Source organism: Nilaparvata lugens, chromosome 1, assembly GCF_014356525.2.
Source record: "Nilaparvata lugens isolate BPH chromosome 1, ASM1435652v1, whole genome shotgun sequence".
Classification (NCBI taxonomy): domain Eukaryota; kingdom Metazoa; phylum Arthropoda; class Insecta; order Hemiptera; family Delphacidae; genus Nilaparvata; species Nilaparvata lugens.
In genome coordinates, this window is record NC_052504.1 from 22,100,595 (window position 1) to 22,113,644 (window position 13,050).

The 13,050-nt window shown below is 34.6% G+C and overlaps 1 protein-coding gene across 2 annotated transcripts; it reads left to right on the plus strand.

Annotated features, from left to right (window-relative positions):
- Nucleotides 1–179: 179 nt before the first annotated feature.
- LOC111044729 (ATP synthase subunit beta, mitochondrial) lies at nucleotides 180–11,185 on the plus strand. 2 transcript variants are annotated; one of them, XM_039422126.1, is made up of 9 exons: nucleotides 204–589; nucleotides 1,897–2,085; nucleotides 2,772–3,116; nucleotides 4,607–4,786; nucleotides 6,090–6,224; nucleotides 7,243–7,404; nucleotides 8,066–8,745; nucleotides 9,729–9,908; nucleotides 10,695–11,185. In XM_039422126.1, exons 1-9 carry the CDS (start codon nucleotides 469–471, stop codon nucleotides 10,812–10,814), a joined length of 2,112 nt encoding a protein of 703 aa, XP_039278060.1. In that variant the 5' UTR covers nucleotides 204–468; the 3' UTR covers nucleotides 10,815–11,185. The 2 variants fall into 2 exon arrangements, with proteins under 2 accessions (XP_022185635.1, XP_039278060.1); XM_022329943.2 differs by lacking the exons at nucleotides 1,897–2,085; nucleotides 2,772–3,116 and having other exon boundaries at nucleotides 180–589.
- Nucleotides 11,186–13,050: the final 1,865 nt, after the last annotated feature.

The window sequence follows — 13,050 nt, forward strand, 5'->3', positions numbered from 1 at the left end:
AATTTCGAATTTTGAAGAATTAGTGTGGAATTAGTTGTAGCTTCAGAAACAGAAATAATATTGATCAAATAGAATAGAATTTAGATATTTTTGAAAAGCAAATGATATTATGATCTTACTAGTATTTTTTGAAGTTTTTTAAATTATTCTTTTGAAATTTAAGACTGGAAAAACGACACTATATAGACGAAAGATGAGAATTGGTTATTGCATTATTGCATACATAGTCGGCTGATGATTAAAATACTATCTATCAATATTTCTATTTTTATATCATTATTCTAGTAAGCTTATTTTGTTTTTCTCATTTTATTTTCATAAAAACTCAATTCAATAGAACAATTTTATAAAATCTATTCCTATCTCAATACTACACATGCGTATTGCTCTAAGAGTAGGGTCACGTGACTAGTTTTCGTCTCCCATTTGGCAGAGTTGGGTTTTTGGAGTTCGTCTTGTCTTTCGGCCATGATGTTGAACGCGTTAACAAGGGCTGCCTCTGGGGCTTTAAGGGCTGTAAAACCAGCAGTAAACCCTCAAGTATTAAGCAATGAAGCCATCAAGATTGTTGGTTCACTTTCAGCTACATGTGAGTATTAATTTCTTGAAGTTTTGTCCAATTTCCCATACTTAATAGTACCTGCCTGCCTGCACCCATTCTCAAGGGTAATGGGTCATCAATTCACTATATTTTATTAATTTGTGCTTGATTAATAACTCATAACATGTTATAAAGTTTGATTTTTTTATTTAGAATATCCTTTTTATTGTCTTAGGGCAATTGTCAACATTTAGAGCAATTGACCTCATTGACTTTCAGCGGTGACCGACTCGGCAAGAGCCGAGCTAATCTTGCAATGGAGAAAAGCTCAGTAGCCTATGTTATTTGAAATTTTCATGGTTTGTGGGATAAGTTCTCTTTTTGCATGAGATTTAATTATTACATTTGCTGAATTTGTTCTGTTTAAATATATTTTGATGATTGGCGTACAGTAACCTTATCACTTGAAATGAACCGTATGAAGTATTTGCAGGAACTAATAAAAGTTATTATAATATAGTTTACACATTTTCAATAATCAATGTATTTAATATTTGTAGATAAATTATCTTGATACTTTTTATTTTCTGTTTTATTCTACTGTCCATCTAGGTTATTAACTTACTCAACTTGTTTACTTGCCTACTAGGCCTAGGCCTAGTATATTTCAAAACTAATATTAACCTGCATTATTAATAAGTCTTTATGTTTTGTCGTATTTTAAAATTTGTTTGGTTTAGTTAGTTGAAATCGCAATATAATCAAATATAGGTCCATACCTATATTATAGAAGTACAGTACCTAGGTAGTAAAATTAAGAAGCAATTGATTAGCTCAAATTAAAATTGATTCTATTCAATACAGCATCCAACTCTATAATTTTATTTAGATGTGTTTTTATGTGATCTCACAATAATAATTTTATTTTTCTTGACATAGAAACTCGAACATGACTAACCTGACCTTCAACATTATCTTGACCCTTTCTATTGAAAGCTAGATAAAATTGCAGATTCACATCCTTCTTGAGTTTAGATTCTACTTTAGGATCATCCAGTCGTTGAAGATGAAGCAATAAATTATTGTTTTGTAATATAATGTGTGTTTGAATTGACTATAACTAGATTACTTCTAGAAAAAATTGGCAATGTTTTGCTAGCTCCACAAAGTTTATATTTTTTGTAATGTAGTGCTTTACATTTTGGAGGTGTATGATAATTGTAGATTTTGAATCAATATTCCAATACATTTCTGTATATAATACATTCTGTATATATATATATATATTCTTTTAATATATTTCCTATTACCATTTCGCCCTATTCTTTTCATTTCCTCTCCCACCTGTGATCCAGTTCATATGACAAGCAGAAACAAGCTGCCACATCTATCTCTTGCCTTGAGAGAGAAAGATAACCCTGAAGATCCTTCCAAACCAAAAGAAACCCCTATTTCTGAAGATCCAGCCAAAGCAGATAGCTGTGAACCTATTCAAAGCAAAGAATCTGATGATATGGTGTTATGTAGTGAAAAATGCGGCGAAGGTACGAGATAAACTTGATCTGTAGTTTGTTCAAATCATCAATCAATCATTGTAGTACCAACATTAAAATTTGTTTGATAAGTACAATTCTATGTAACTTGAAATTGAATCATCTTTTAACCATTTTGAGCCAATAAATTATGTGGGAAATTATTTATTTGTCTGTAGTAAATTATGACCAGACTTCAAAACATGAACAATTTTTATTAATTTCATGCCACAATATCCAAGTTTTTTTAGATGAAATTATCATCATGATATGCAAAATCAAACAGCATTTTATATGGCAAGCTTGTAACCGTATTTAACTAGGCCTATATGTTTTCAATTTTGAAAATTGAACAGAAATGTTGATTTAATATTTCTATTTGAGAAGTATTATTTTTCTGTGTAGTACTTTTATGTATATTACAGTTTTGAAAACCAAAGCCCAATTGATTATGGTATGTTTTCAATTTTGAAAATTGAACAGAAATGTTGATTTTAATACTTCTATTTTAGAAGTACGGTATTATTTTTTGTGTAGTACTTTTATGTAGATTGCAGTTTTGAAAACCAAAGCCCAGTTGATTATGATGGAATTTCATATATACTTGATTTAACAGTAGTTTTTCATGAATTGGTAATTAAAATTATGTTACAAAATTTTGTTCAAAGAATATGTCGGTTTGATTTGTATTGTAATAGAAGAGAAAGATTGTAAAGAAAATGAAGTGTGCTCCACATTACCTGGAGAATGGAGAGAGGGTACAATATGCTCCGAAGACCCACCTCCTGTACCTTGTCATCTGCAAAAATCAGACACCGATCCTGCATCCTCTGATCCTAACATTCCTGGTGCTGCATCCTCTCATCCTGCTTCTTCCGCTGCTGCATCCTCTGATCCTGCTTCTCCCGTTGCCATGTCCATGGGGGAACTTAGTGGATCCCCTGGGTCAGCCGAAGCTCAAGGACCCAAGGGACCACTCGTACCCAAAGGTCCTCTATTCCCTGCTCTGGACCCAAGCGTATATAATGCCGAGATTGATAAAGGTATGAAGGTAGATAGAACAAGAGCACTAGCTAGTCGTCAACCAAAATTCAATTATCTACCTAGACTTAACTTATACAATGATTTAAAAGAAAAAAACTATCCACTCAATGTAGATAAACGTGATATAAGGGTTGACATCAATACCGTACTGAATAAAATAATGTCAATAAAATAAGTCACAATCAATAATTGCTACAACTTATTAGGTTCTCAACTAAAACTCAAGCAGCAGAATATAAGTTCAACCATTTTCAGTGGATGATTTTGGATATTATTCCATTCATGAAATAATTTCCTTTGTTGAATTTCAAATTGGACCAAAAATAATTTTTGTTTATCAATTTCTATTTTGAAAATTAGAAAGTAGAAACAAAATACTGGTAATGAGTTGCCTTTTTGTGGAACATTTTGTATTAGCTAATAAAGTATTTTTCTATGCATTTCTGTCATATCCAATAATTATTCAAAGTGTACTTTTCCCATTTTTCAGATAGTCAATAGTACTTGAATGTATTTTGTACCAACCCTTCCTTTGATTTACACCATAGGCTAAACAATCCCTCTATTTCAATTAGTCTGAATAGTTTTATTGTTTTTCAATGTATGCTTGACTCAGCCATTTATTCAAGGCAAACATTACTCATACTTCAGTTTTTCATAATAAATTCATGTATATTTGTCCTAACTATTCAAATCAGATATAATCTATCTTTTGCTTAACGCTATAGCTTATAATTCTAAGTAAACAGTTAGCCTGGATAAATGATCGATTCAAGTACGTTTTGTACCAGCCATCAATTTCAATCATTTATTTTAGTATAAATTTCCAATAATGGTGAGTGAGGTGTGTGAAGTTAATCGAATGTATTTTTGTCCTATAGTGAGGTTCATGTTATAATGGCTGTATTTGATTAACATTGTTGCCATCCTTGCCTATCATTCGACAAAGCAAATAGTTCTATTCTTTTCTAGCTCCGCAACGTTGCCAGATTGTTTCGTAACAATGTAGAAATATAAATAATTAACAAAATATTCAATCTCAATTATGAAAATTTATTTTTCAATCATTAAAATATATTTTTCTTGCCGAATAAACATATTTGATAATTTTAAACAATAATGAACAGTTAATATTACTTCAGGTGTACCGATATCAGCTATACTCCATAGAAGGCAGTAGCAAGGCAGAAAATCGGCAACGATGTTTTTCCTATCTTTCTCCACTGCCATTATTTCGTGGACCACACTATAGCCATCAATTGAGAACACTTATTTCAGTATCAATCTTCTTCTTCCAAACCGGTATTAGACTATTGCCTGTTCCGACTCACATTCAGCTTATAATGAAAACTGTATTAACTAATAACATTAATATAATCAAATCTAATAACATTAGACTAGTATCAATCTAGTAATACTAATGATGAGTGAGGTTTGTGAAGTTGATTGAATTGCAAACACCTGTAACATGTGTTGTGTTGTTGGTCAGCTTATGCCACGGCAGCGCAGGCAAAGCCGGCGGCCGGCAAAGGCAGCAAGGGCAGAATCGTGGCGGTGATCGGTGCCGTCGTCGACGTGCAGTTCGATGATGACCTGCCCCCCATCCTCAACTCCCTCGAGGTCCAGAACAGGTCGCCTCGTCTCGTGCTCGAGGTCGCTCAGCATCTTGGTCAGTTCAGTCATACACTACACTTGCAAAATATGTAATACCATGTAGGAAACATATCATAAGAAGATATTCCATGGTATAGGGAGTTTATGTTCCAAATTTCGAACCGATTTTTTATCTCAAGCCTATTACTGTCGACTGCAGTCTAGTATTACTGTTTTGGCCTTTTGAGAGTTTAACAACTGTACAGTATGAGTATAACTACCAGTATCACATAGCTTCATGAAAAAGAACTGCTAGGGCTTTAGTTAGCCTAACTACTTACGGCTTGAGTTGATATTGAAATTAAAAACATAAACACCCCTATACCATGCGATATCTTCGTAATATGCTTTCTTTTCTCCAAGTTAATAGGACCTACTCTTCCAATATTTTATTATATAAATTCATGATCATATTTTTCAATTGAAAAGTAGCCTGCTTGAATCCAATCGTAAGCTAATATCATCATTCATAATCATGTTTTCAAAATTTAAAAGTAGGCTACTTGAATTCATTTTAAATTCCTTATTATTTCATGTTCTTCAAAAACAGAAATAGATGTAATAATTCACAATAAATATGGTCAAATTGGAACATATGAAATGTTATTTGAAAAAAACATTACAATATAAAATATTGGTTTCCCTTTTCAAAAATCACTGTCTGCTCAGTTTCTGAATCCTTTCTGATACTGAAACGTTTCTTATTCAGGCCCAATATTTTTTTGGATCTTTTTCTCATATTTAAACCTAGTATTTTCTGGATTCTTAATCATCTTGAGTATAATTATGTTTTGAACTGGAAATTGGCTTTAATGTTAAGAGTAAATTGTTTTATTTCGGATGATGCATAAGTGAGTTTTTTCTTGTGGGTGGGTAATTGATGAGATGATCAATCGACATGCCATCGGCGGGAACCCTCGAACCAGGCGGTGCTAGTAGACCAAAGTTTGTAAAGCTCGATACCACTAGACCAACCCAGCCGGCTTAGTAAAGTCTTACATTATTTTGAACTATGTTATTTATTGAAATTTGGGAGACATTTATTCTTATGAGGGAGTACTTGTGAATATAAATACCGAATATGAATATACTGAATATAAATACAAAAAAATAACTTGAATTCATTTATCAGAAATTAACTTACAGTATTTAGAAATAGTATAATTAATGACAATATTGTAATAATACAAGACCAGTAGGAAAATTGCGTTGTAAATTAAGATGTGTATTGCATGCTCTCATTCTATCCACATCATATTGTTTCTAAATTTACGAGCAACAGCAAATCACTGCAACAAGGCATTTTGTATGATTTTTAGGAGAGAACACAGTACGAACGATCGCTATGGATGGTACCGAAGGTCTGGTCAGAGGACAAGAAGTGAACGACACTGGCTACCCCATCAGGATCCCGGTCGGAGTTGAAACTCTTGGAAGAATCATCAATGTCATCGGTAATTAGATCTTTTTTTATTTTAATGGTATTCAAAAAGAATTTCTTTACAGAGACACTTACTTTATGCTAACACAGTAGACACACTGGGGTGTTGAACACCCCAATTTAATTTTGCATTTTTGAAAAATATGAAAAAAAACAAGTACTTAGACCATACTTCATCATTTCTTAATCATTTTTGTTCCAAGTGCATACAGAAATCAAAAGTAAAGCACTGCTTATCAATAGTTATACTAATTTTAGAAGTACCTATGTTCCGCCTAAGTGTTGGAGCTCCTAATCCGGTTTGAACGAATGGCTTGATCATTGCCAATGACAACTTCATCAAAAACTCACATCTCTTCATTTTATTGTTTTGAATCTCAAGTTGTAGAGAATCATAGCATTTATTCCAATCTGATCCATCCATCATCCCATACCACATTTGTAGTGACAATAAAAGTAAATCTTTGTAATAAAAGTGTTTGATAAAAGTCCTACGTAGAAGACGCTCTGGGGTGTTAGACACCCCAAACGAAGAACAAGATGAGCTGGTGACCTTGTAGAATGCTATTACTGACTGGAAGTGGTGGAGAGTAGTTGAAAATACTAAAAACCTAATTTAGACTGGGCATAAATTCCCATCTGTTCAATATTGTCAACTGCAGAACAGAAAAAAAATCCCTGGGGTGTGAAACTCCCCAGTGTGTCTTAGGGTTAATATATCTCTGCTCACTGGTTTTTACAATAGTACTCTACTCCCTACTACTTAACCAATGTGAGTAGTTTTCTATAATTGAAAAAAATATTAATTCAAATTAAATTCATCAACTGAAAATAACGCTGAGAAAATATTAGTGATTATTGTGATACCTGTGGAAGATTTTTGTAAAGATGTATTTTGCTGCCAGCATCAGTTGAGTAATTGATTTGCTATGGTTATAGCATTCTTTATACTTGAATTCAACTCTTGTCTTGTTACTTTAGAGTGGTTGATTGTTTGTGATTTAATAGTGAATGTGCTTGCTGTTTGATAGGTGAGCCAATCGACGAGAGAGGTCCCATTCCAACGGACAAGTTCGCCGCCATTCACGCCGATGCACCCGAATTCGTCGACATGAGTGTCGAACAGGAGATTCTCGTCACTGGAATCAAGGTCGTCGACCTGTTGGCTCCCTATGCCAAGGGAGGAAAGATTGGTAAGAATCTTCAATAATATGATACAATGGTTGGCCTGATTCATGTGATATTTCCACATTATTCGATTTCCTCAACGTGAGTGATATATTAAAACAAGTAAAAAAGACTTCCACAAATAATTGTGTAATTGATATCCATGCAAATAATCTCAATTACGGTAATCTAAATAATTATTAGTTGAAAAAATAGCCGATGTTGATTTTAAGCTAATATGGATATTTCAATACCTCAAGCTCTCTCCGTAAAATTTCATGAACATTTCACTCTGTATAATTATACTCAATACACCATGCATACATAATCTAGAGTAATAATGTATCATCTTTAATTTGTCCTCTCTCTGACAATATGTGTGAAAGAAAACAATATTTTGAAAGGAAACCCAAAATATTTTCCCGATAACATGATGCATGATTTTCCAAATTGGAAAAAATAACCTATTGTATGCATTTTGTTTGATCTAGCTATTCTATTATTTAGTATGCAATCTAAACAATTTGGGCGAATGCCTTTAGTATCTTACTAGATTGTCCACATTTTTGCAAATTGTATGAAAATAATATTAATAATTTATTGTATTTGCTTTTGCATTGTGATTCATTTTAATTTGTGTTCTTTATTATTTGTAGTAGATTAACTGAATTGAAATGTGTAATTTAGGTTTGTTCGGTGGTGCTGGAGTCGGCAAGACTGTATTGATTATGGAGCTGATCAACAATGTAGCCAAGGCTCACGGAGGTTACTCAGTGTTCGCCGGAGTGGGAGAGAGGACCCGCGAGGGCAATGACTTGTACCACGAGATGATTGAGTCGGGTGTGATCTCGCTCAAGGACAAGACTTCGAAGGTGGCGCTTGTGTACGGCCAGATGAACGAGCCCCCCGGCGCCCGCGCCCGAGTCGCCCTCACCGGTCTCACTGTCGCCGAGTACTTCCGCGACCAGGAGGGCCAGGACGTGCTGCTCTTCATCGACAACATCTTCCGCTTCACCCAGGCCGGTTCAGAGGTGTCCGCCCTGCTCGGTCGTATCCCTTCGGCCGTCGGTTACCAGCCAACGCTGGCCACTGACATGGGTACCATGCAGGAGCGAATCACCACCACCAAGAAGGGATCGATCACCTCGGTGCAGGCCATCTATGTGCCGGCCGATGACTTGACTGACCCTGCCCCCGCCACCACATTCGCCCACTTGGACGCCACCACTGTGCTGTCCCGTGCCATCGCTGAGTTGGGCATCTACCCCGCTGTCGACCCCCTCGACTCCACCAGCCGTATCATGGACCCCAATGTCATCGGTGCCGAGCACTACAACGTTGCCAGAGGTGTCCAGAAGATCTTGCAGGTACATAGCCTACTGTAATTAGTCAAGAAATTTTTTCACAATAATGTTTACGTTATTCATTAATTATAAGGATTGCAGCATACATCTATTGTTACAAATGAACTTCCCTTAATAATAATGTTGTAGGTCTATGGCTTTTTGTTGGTGGAGAGTCCCTTGAAGGTAAGTTCCTTCTCACCAGATTCATATTTTAACCGAAAATGGGCATCACGAATCGACCATTATAATAAATGGTTATATGACAATTATTACTATATTCGTGATGCCCATTTTCGGTTAAAATATGTATCTGGTGAGAAGGAACTTACCTTCAAGGGACTCTCCACCAACAAAAAGCCATAGACTATAACAGTAGTTGTTACATATATTACATACAACAATAGTTAATTACATATATTATAATTATATATGTAATTAACTATTATAATAACTACTGTTATAGGGCTATTTTCGTGAAAATTCAATGTTTTTGTTTGATAGTTATTTTGGCATTGAATTATCAATGAAATGAATCATGAGAACTGCATAACCGTCTGGAACCATGAACTGTTAGTTTCAAATGTTTGAATCTATTCAGTGATGGCAAATACAGGATAATAAAAACAGAATTCCAATTTGATAAATAATATCTGTGACATCATGATGCCAAGCTATAAAACAACAATAATGTACTGTTCAGGTGACATTCGACTTGAAATATGACTTTTCGATACTACATCCAATAAATAGTATGCCGTTTACAACAATTGTACTTTACGAGATTGGCGTCTCAATATTCCTTTCTTTGTAAATCATCTTACGTTTATTTATATTTCGTTTTATAGGATTACAAATTACAAGTCACGGCATCTCTCAATAATCCTTTCTTTCTTAATCACCTTATGTTTATTTATATTTTGTTTTATAGGATTGCAAGTCACTGCGTCTCTCAATAATTCTTTCTTTGTTAATCATCTTACGTTTATTTCAATTTTTTTTTATAGGATTACAAGTCACTGCAGGATATCATTGCCATCCTGGGTATGGATGAATTGTCTGAGGAGGACAAGCTGACTGTTGCCCGTGCACGTAAGATCCAGAGGTTCCTGTCTCAGCCATTCCAGGTCGCTGAAGTCTTCACCGGACATGCCGGCAAGCTGGTGCCTCTCGAAGAGACCATCAAGGTAATATTCATCATTGATAAGAAACCTTTATCAGTAACAATAATTCGAGTGTGCTTGTTTCTACAGTATACTCGTAAATTTGTTCAGTAAATTGGACACACATTTTATAAAAGTCGAAAAATAAAATCTTCCAGGATTTTTTATGAATAGAATTCATGGGGAGGAACCGTATTGGGCTGTGCCTGTTGGTCCTCCCTCAATCATTCAAATTAATAAATGTGTGTGTATCTTGAATCAATAAATGAATTATGAATTTCTTAATTCAATACTGTAATTATTAATTAATTTGTAATACTGAATATTTTTTTGTATTAAATTTTCATTGTTTATTTAATCGTTCTAAATATTTCATGTACATAAATGTTTTGGACAGAAAAAATTGATGTGGAGAGGAAGTATAAAGTGACCATAACCTTATTTTGAACTGATAATTAATATAAATTTGAGAGAAGGGTATTAAAGGCCTCGTCTGTTTTTCTTTTCCCACTATCATTTTAATGATTACTGATTTTGTACAAATTGTTAAATAAATGAATAATATCTTAAGGTCTTTAATATCACTATGTTACTTTAATATCCATTTTTACTGTTTTTCTAGATGTAGACAAATAACAACTTGATTTTCACTACTTGAATCTTTGTACTGTACTCATAAACCTTGAAAGGTTGTTGAAATGAATTTGACTTTTAGTCGCTATCACTTATCATTATTGCCAACATAGGTTTGAAATGAGATCTTTGCATTTTACTTTCAATTTCTCTAACTGGATTTGTGTTATTTTTCAGGGATTCTCCAAGATCTTGGCCGGAGACTACGATCACCTGCCTGAGGTAGCTTTCTACATGGTTGGACCCATCGAGGAAGTTGTAGCCAAGGCTGAAACTCTAGCTAAGTCCACATCGTAGATATAGAAAGGTTCACTAAAGAGTCTTAATTAATTAAATGTTACTACATGAACATTGCTATGCAGCAGTACTTCGTGTTTTACTCTTATCATCCTTTTTTATTTCACTCAGTTCTAGTTGATGTACATGAGCTGATGTAATATTACTGTTGAAATTATTATGCTTTTCTAAAAAATCAACGTTTCTACAAAATGAAAAAGTAGTGATCACTCAGCTGCTGAGCATTTCAATTTATCGTTAATTCCACTACCATTAAATGTAATAGATTATCATTTCTTGAGAAATAATTATTATCCAAACCTGTGAAGGATGGCCTGAGTGGTACACAGTGTTAATTGATGTTATTCAATAAACAATTTTATGTTACAATGTGTTTACTTACATTTTCTCTGAGTTACTGTACCTTTCCTACTTGTGAACGTAGGCATCCATTTACTCAATGTGCATTCATCCATACTAACGACTAGAAAAGTCTGGAGAATAACTCATTAACCCATATTACATTGAGCCAGAAGTGGATAGCTAGGTAGCTATATTTTGGTGGCCGTCCACCAGATTTCGGTGAGCCGGTTGGTATTTCACTTGTGTGCCAATGCACTTTGCATTAGGCTACCAATGGTTGGTCTCTGGGGGCGGAATGTAATACGAGCCTTACATAATTCTCCCGGTTGACAGGTTTTCAACACGGCATGATGAGTTCTTGATGGGTAATTTTGTGCCTTTGAATTTTATGAGTAAAATATTGCTGGGATAGGCTTGGCTTATCTGTGAATTTGTAACGATACAACTTACTATTTCTATACCCAATTAAGTGTAGTTTGCACAGTGCCAGTTTAAACAGGATTAAACCCATTTTTTAAGTCTCGTTATTATACTGTGGTTCATTTTGAGATTAAACCACTAGCTGATTCAGTTCAGTTTGAGCTTTCACTGTGCAAACGGTCCTAAGGCCCATATGAATCATCTCGACTTAAACGGAAATAGATGAGCTGCAATTTTAAAATTAAGGAATAGCGAGAGCAGCTAGACAAGTGTAGAATGCTTCCTTCAACTTTCGCCTGTCCCCGTGCCGAGGAACGGGATCATCTTGCCTATAAGATGAATATTGAGAACCTTCTTATATGCATGAGCCTCAAACACTCGTAATATTGTTTTTTGGACATGTTATTCATTATCAAAATTTGGGAACTGAATAGTTTGGGCCATGTCTGTTGTTCTTACCCGATCATATATATTTACTAGCCGTCAGGCTCGCTTCGCTCGCCATATACGTCTAGCCAGGGGGCTCCGCCCCCTGGACCCCCGACTGGATCGTCCATGAATGAGATCAGCAGGCTCGCTTCGCTCGCCTGCATTTTTCATTTGAGCATTTTTATCATATGTTAGGACAATCCAGTCGGGGGTTCAGACTAAACGGATATGGCGAGCGAAGCGAGCCTGACGGCTAGTAATATAATATTCCCAGGATTGAAGTAGCAGTGCCCAATCAATTATTTTTCCGCGATAAATGCATTTAAATCTTCAACTTGGTGCCAACCTAACAAAGTCAACTCAACTTAATGCCAACCTGACAAAGTTATTAATTTAGTTGCCAGTTAACAACTGTTTCGAAGAGGTACTCTATCTAGATTATAGTTCTATAGTAATATATGATATGGAAATTTCAATTATAATTAAGAGATTGGGAGAAAAAGAATATACATGCTAAAAGACGAACTTTAAACCCTTAAAAACAACCCTTAGAGTTGGAATATTGCCAAAAGATTTCTTAGTGCGTCTCTAAAGGGCCAACTGAACATACCTACCAAATTTGAACGTTTTTGGTCCGGTAGATTTTTAGTTATGCGAGTGAGTGAGTGAGTCAGTCAGTCAGTGAGTGAGTGCCATTTCGCTTTTATATATATAGATATGATATGTAATTGTATTCACTGAAAATGAAAAAATAAAAATACTTGGGAGAATTTCCTGATATTCAGATTACCTCAGATTTGCTAGAGCTATGACCTTCCAGTTTTGCTTTCGAAAGTGCCTAATAAACGATTATTCTCATATATATATATATATATATATATATATATATATATATATATATATATATATATATATATATATATATAGTTTGACGTTTGATAGTTTATATAGTTCTATATATAGTTTTTTTTGTGTGGCGAAAAATAGCGTTCACACCAAGGGCAAAAATGTTTTTCCGGCTCTCAATCTTTTCTAGTCCTCGGAC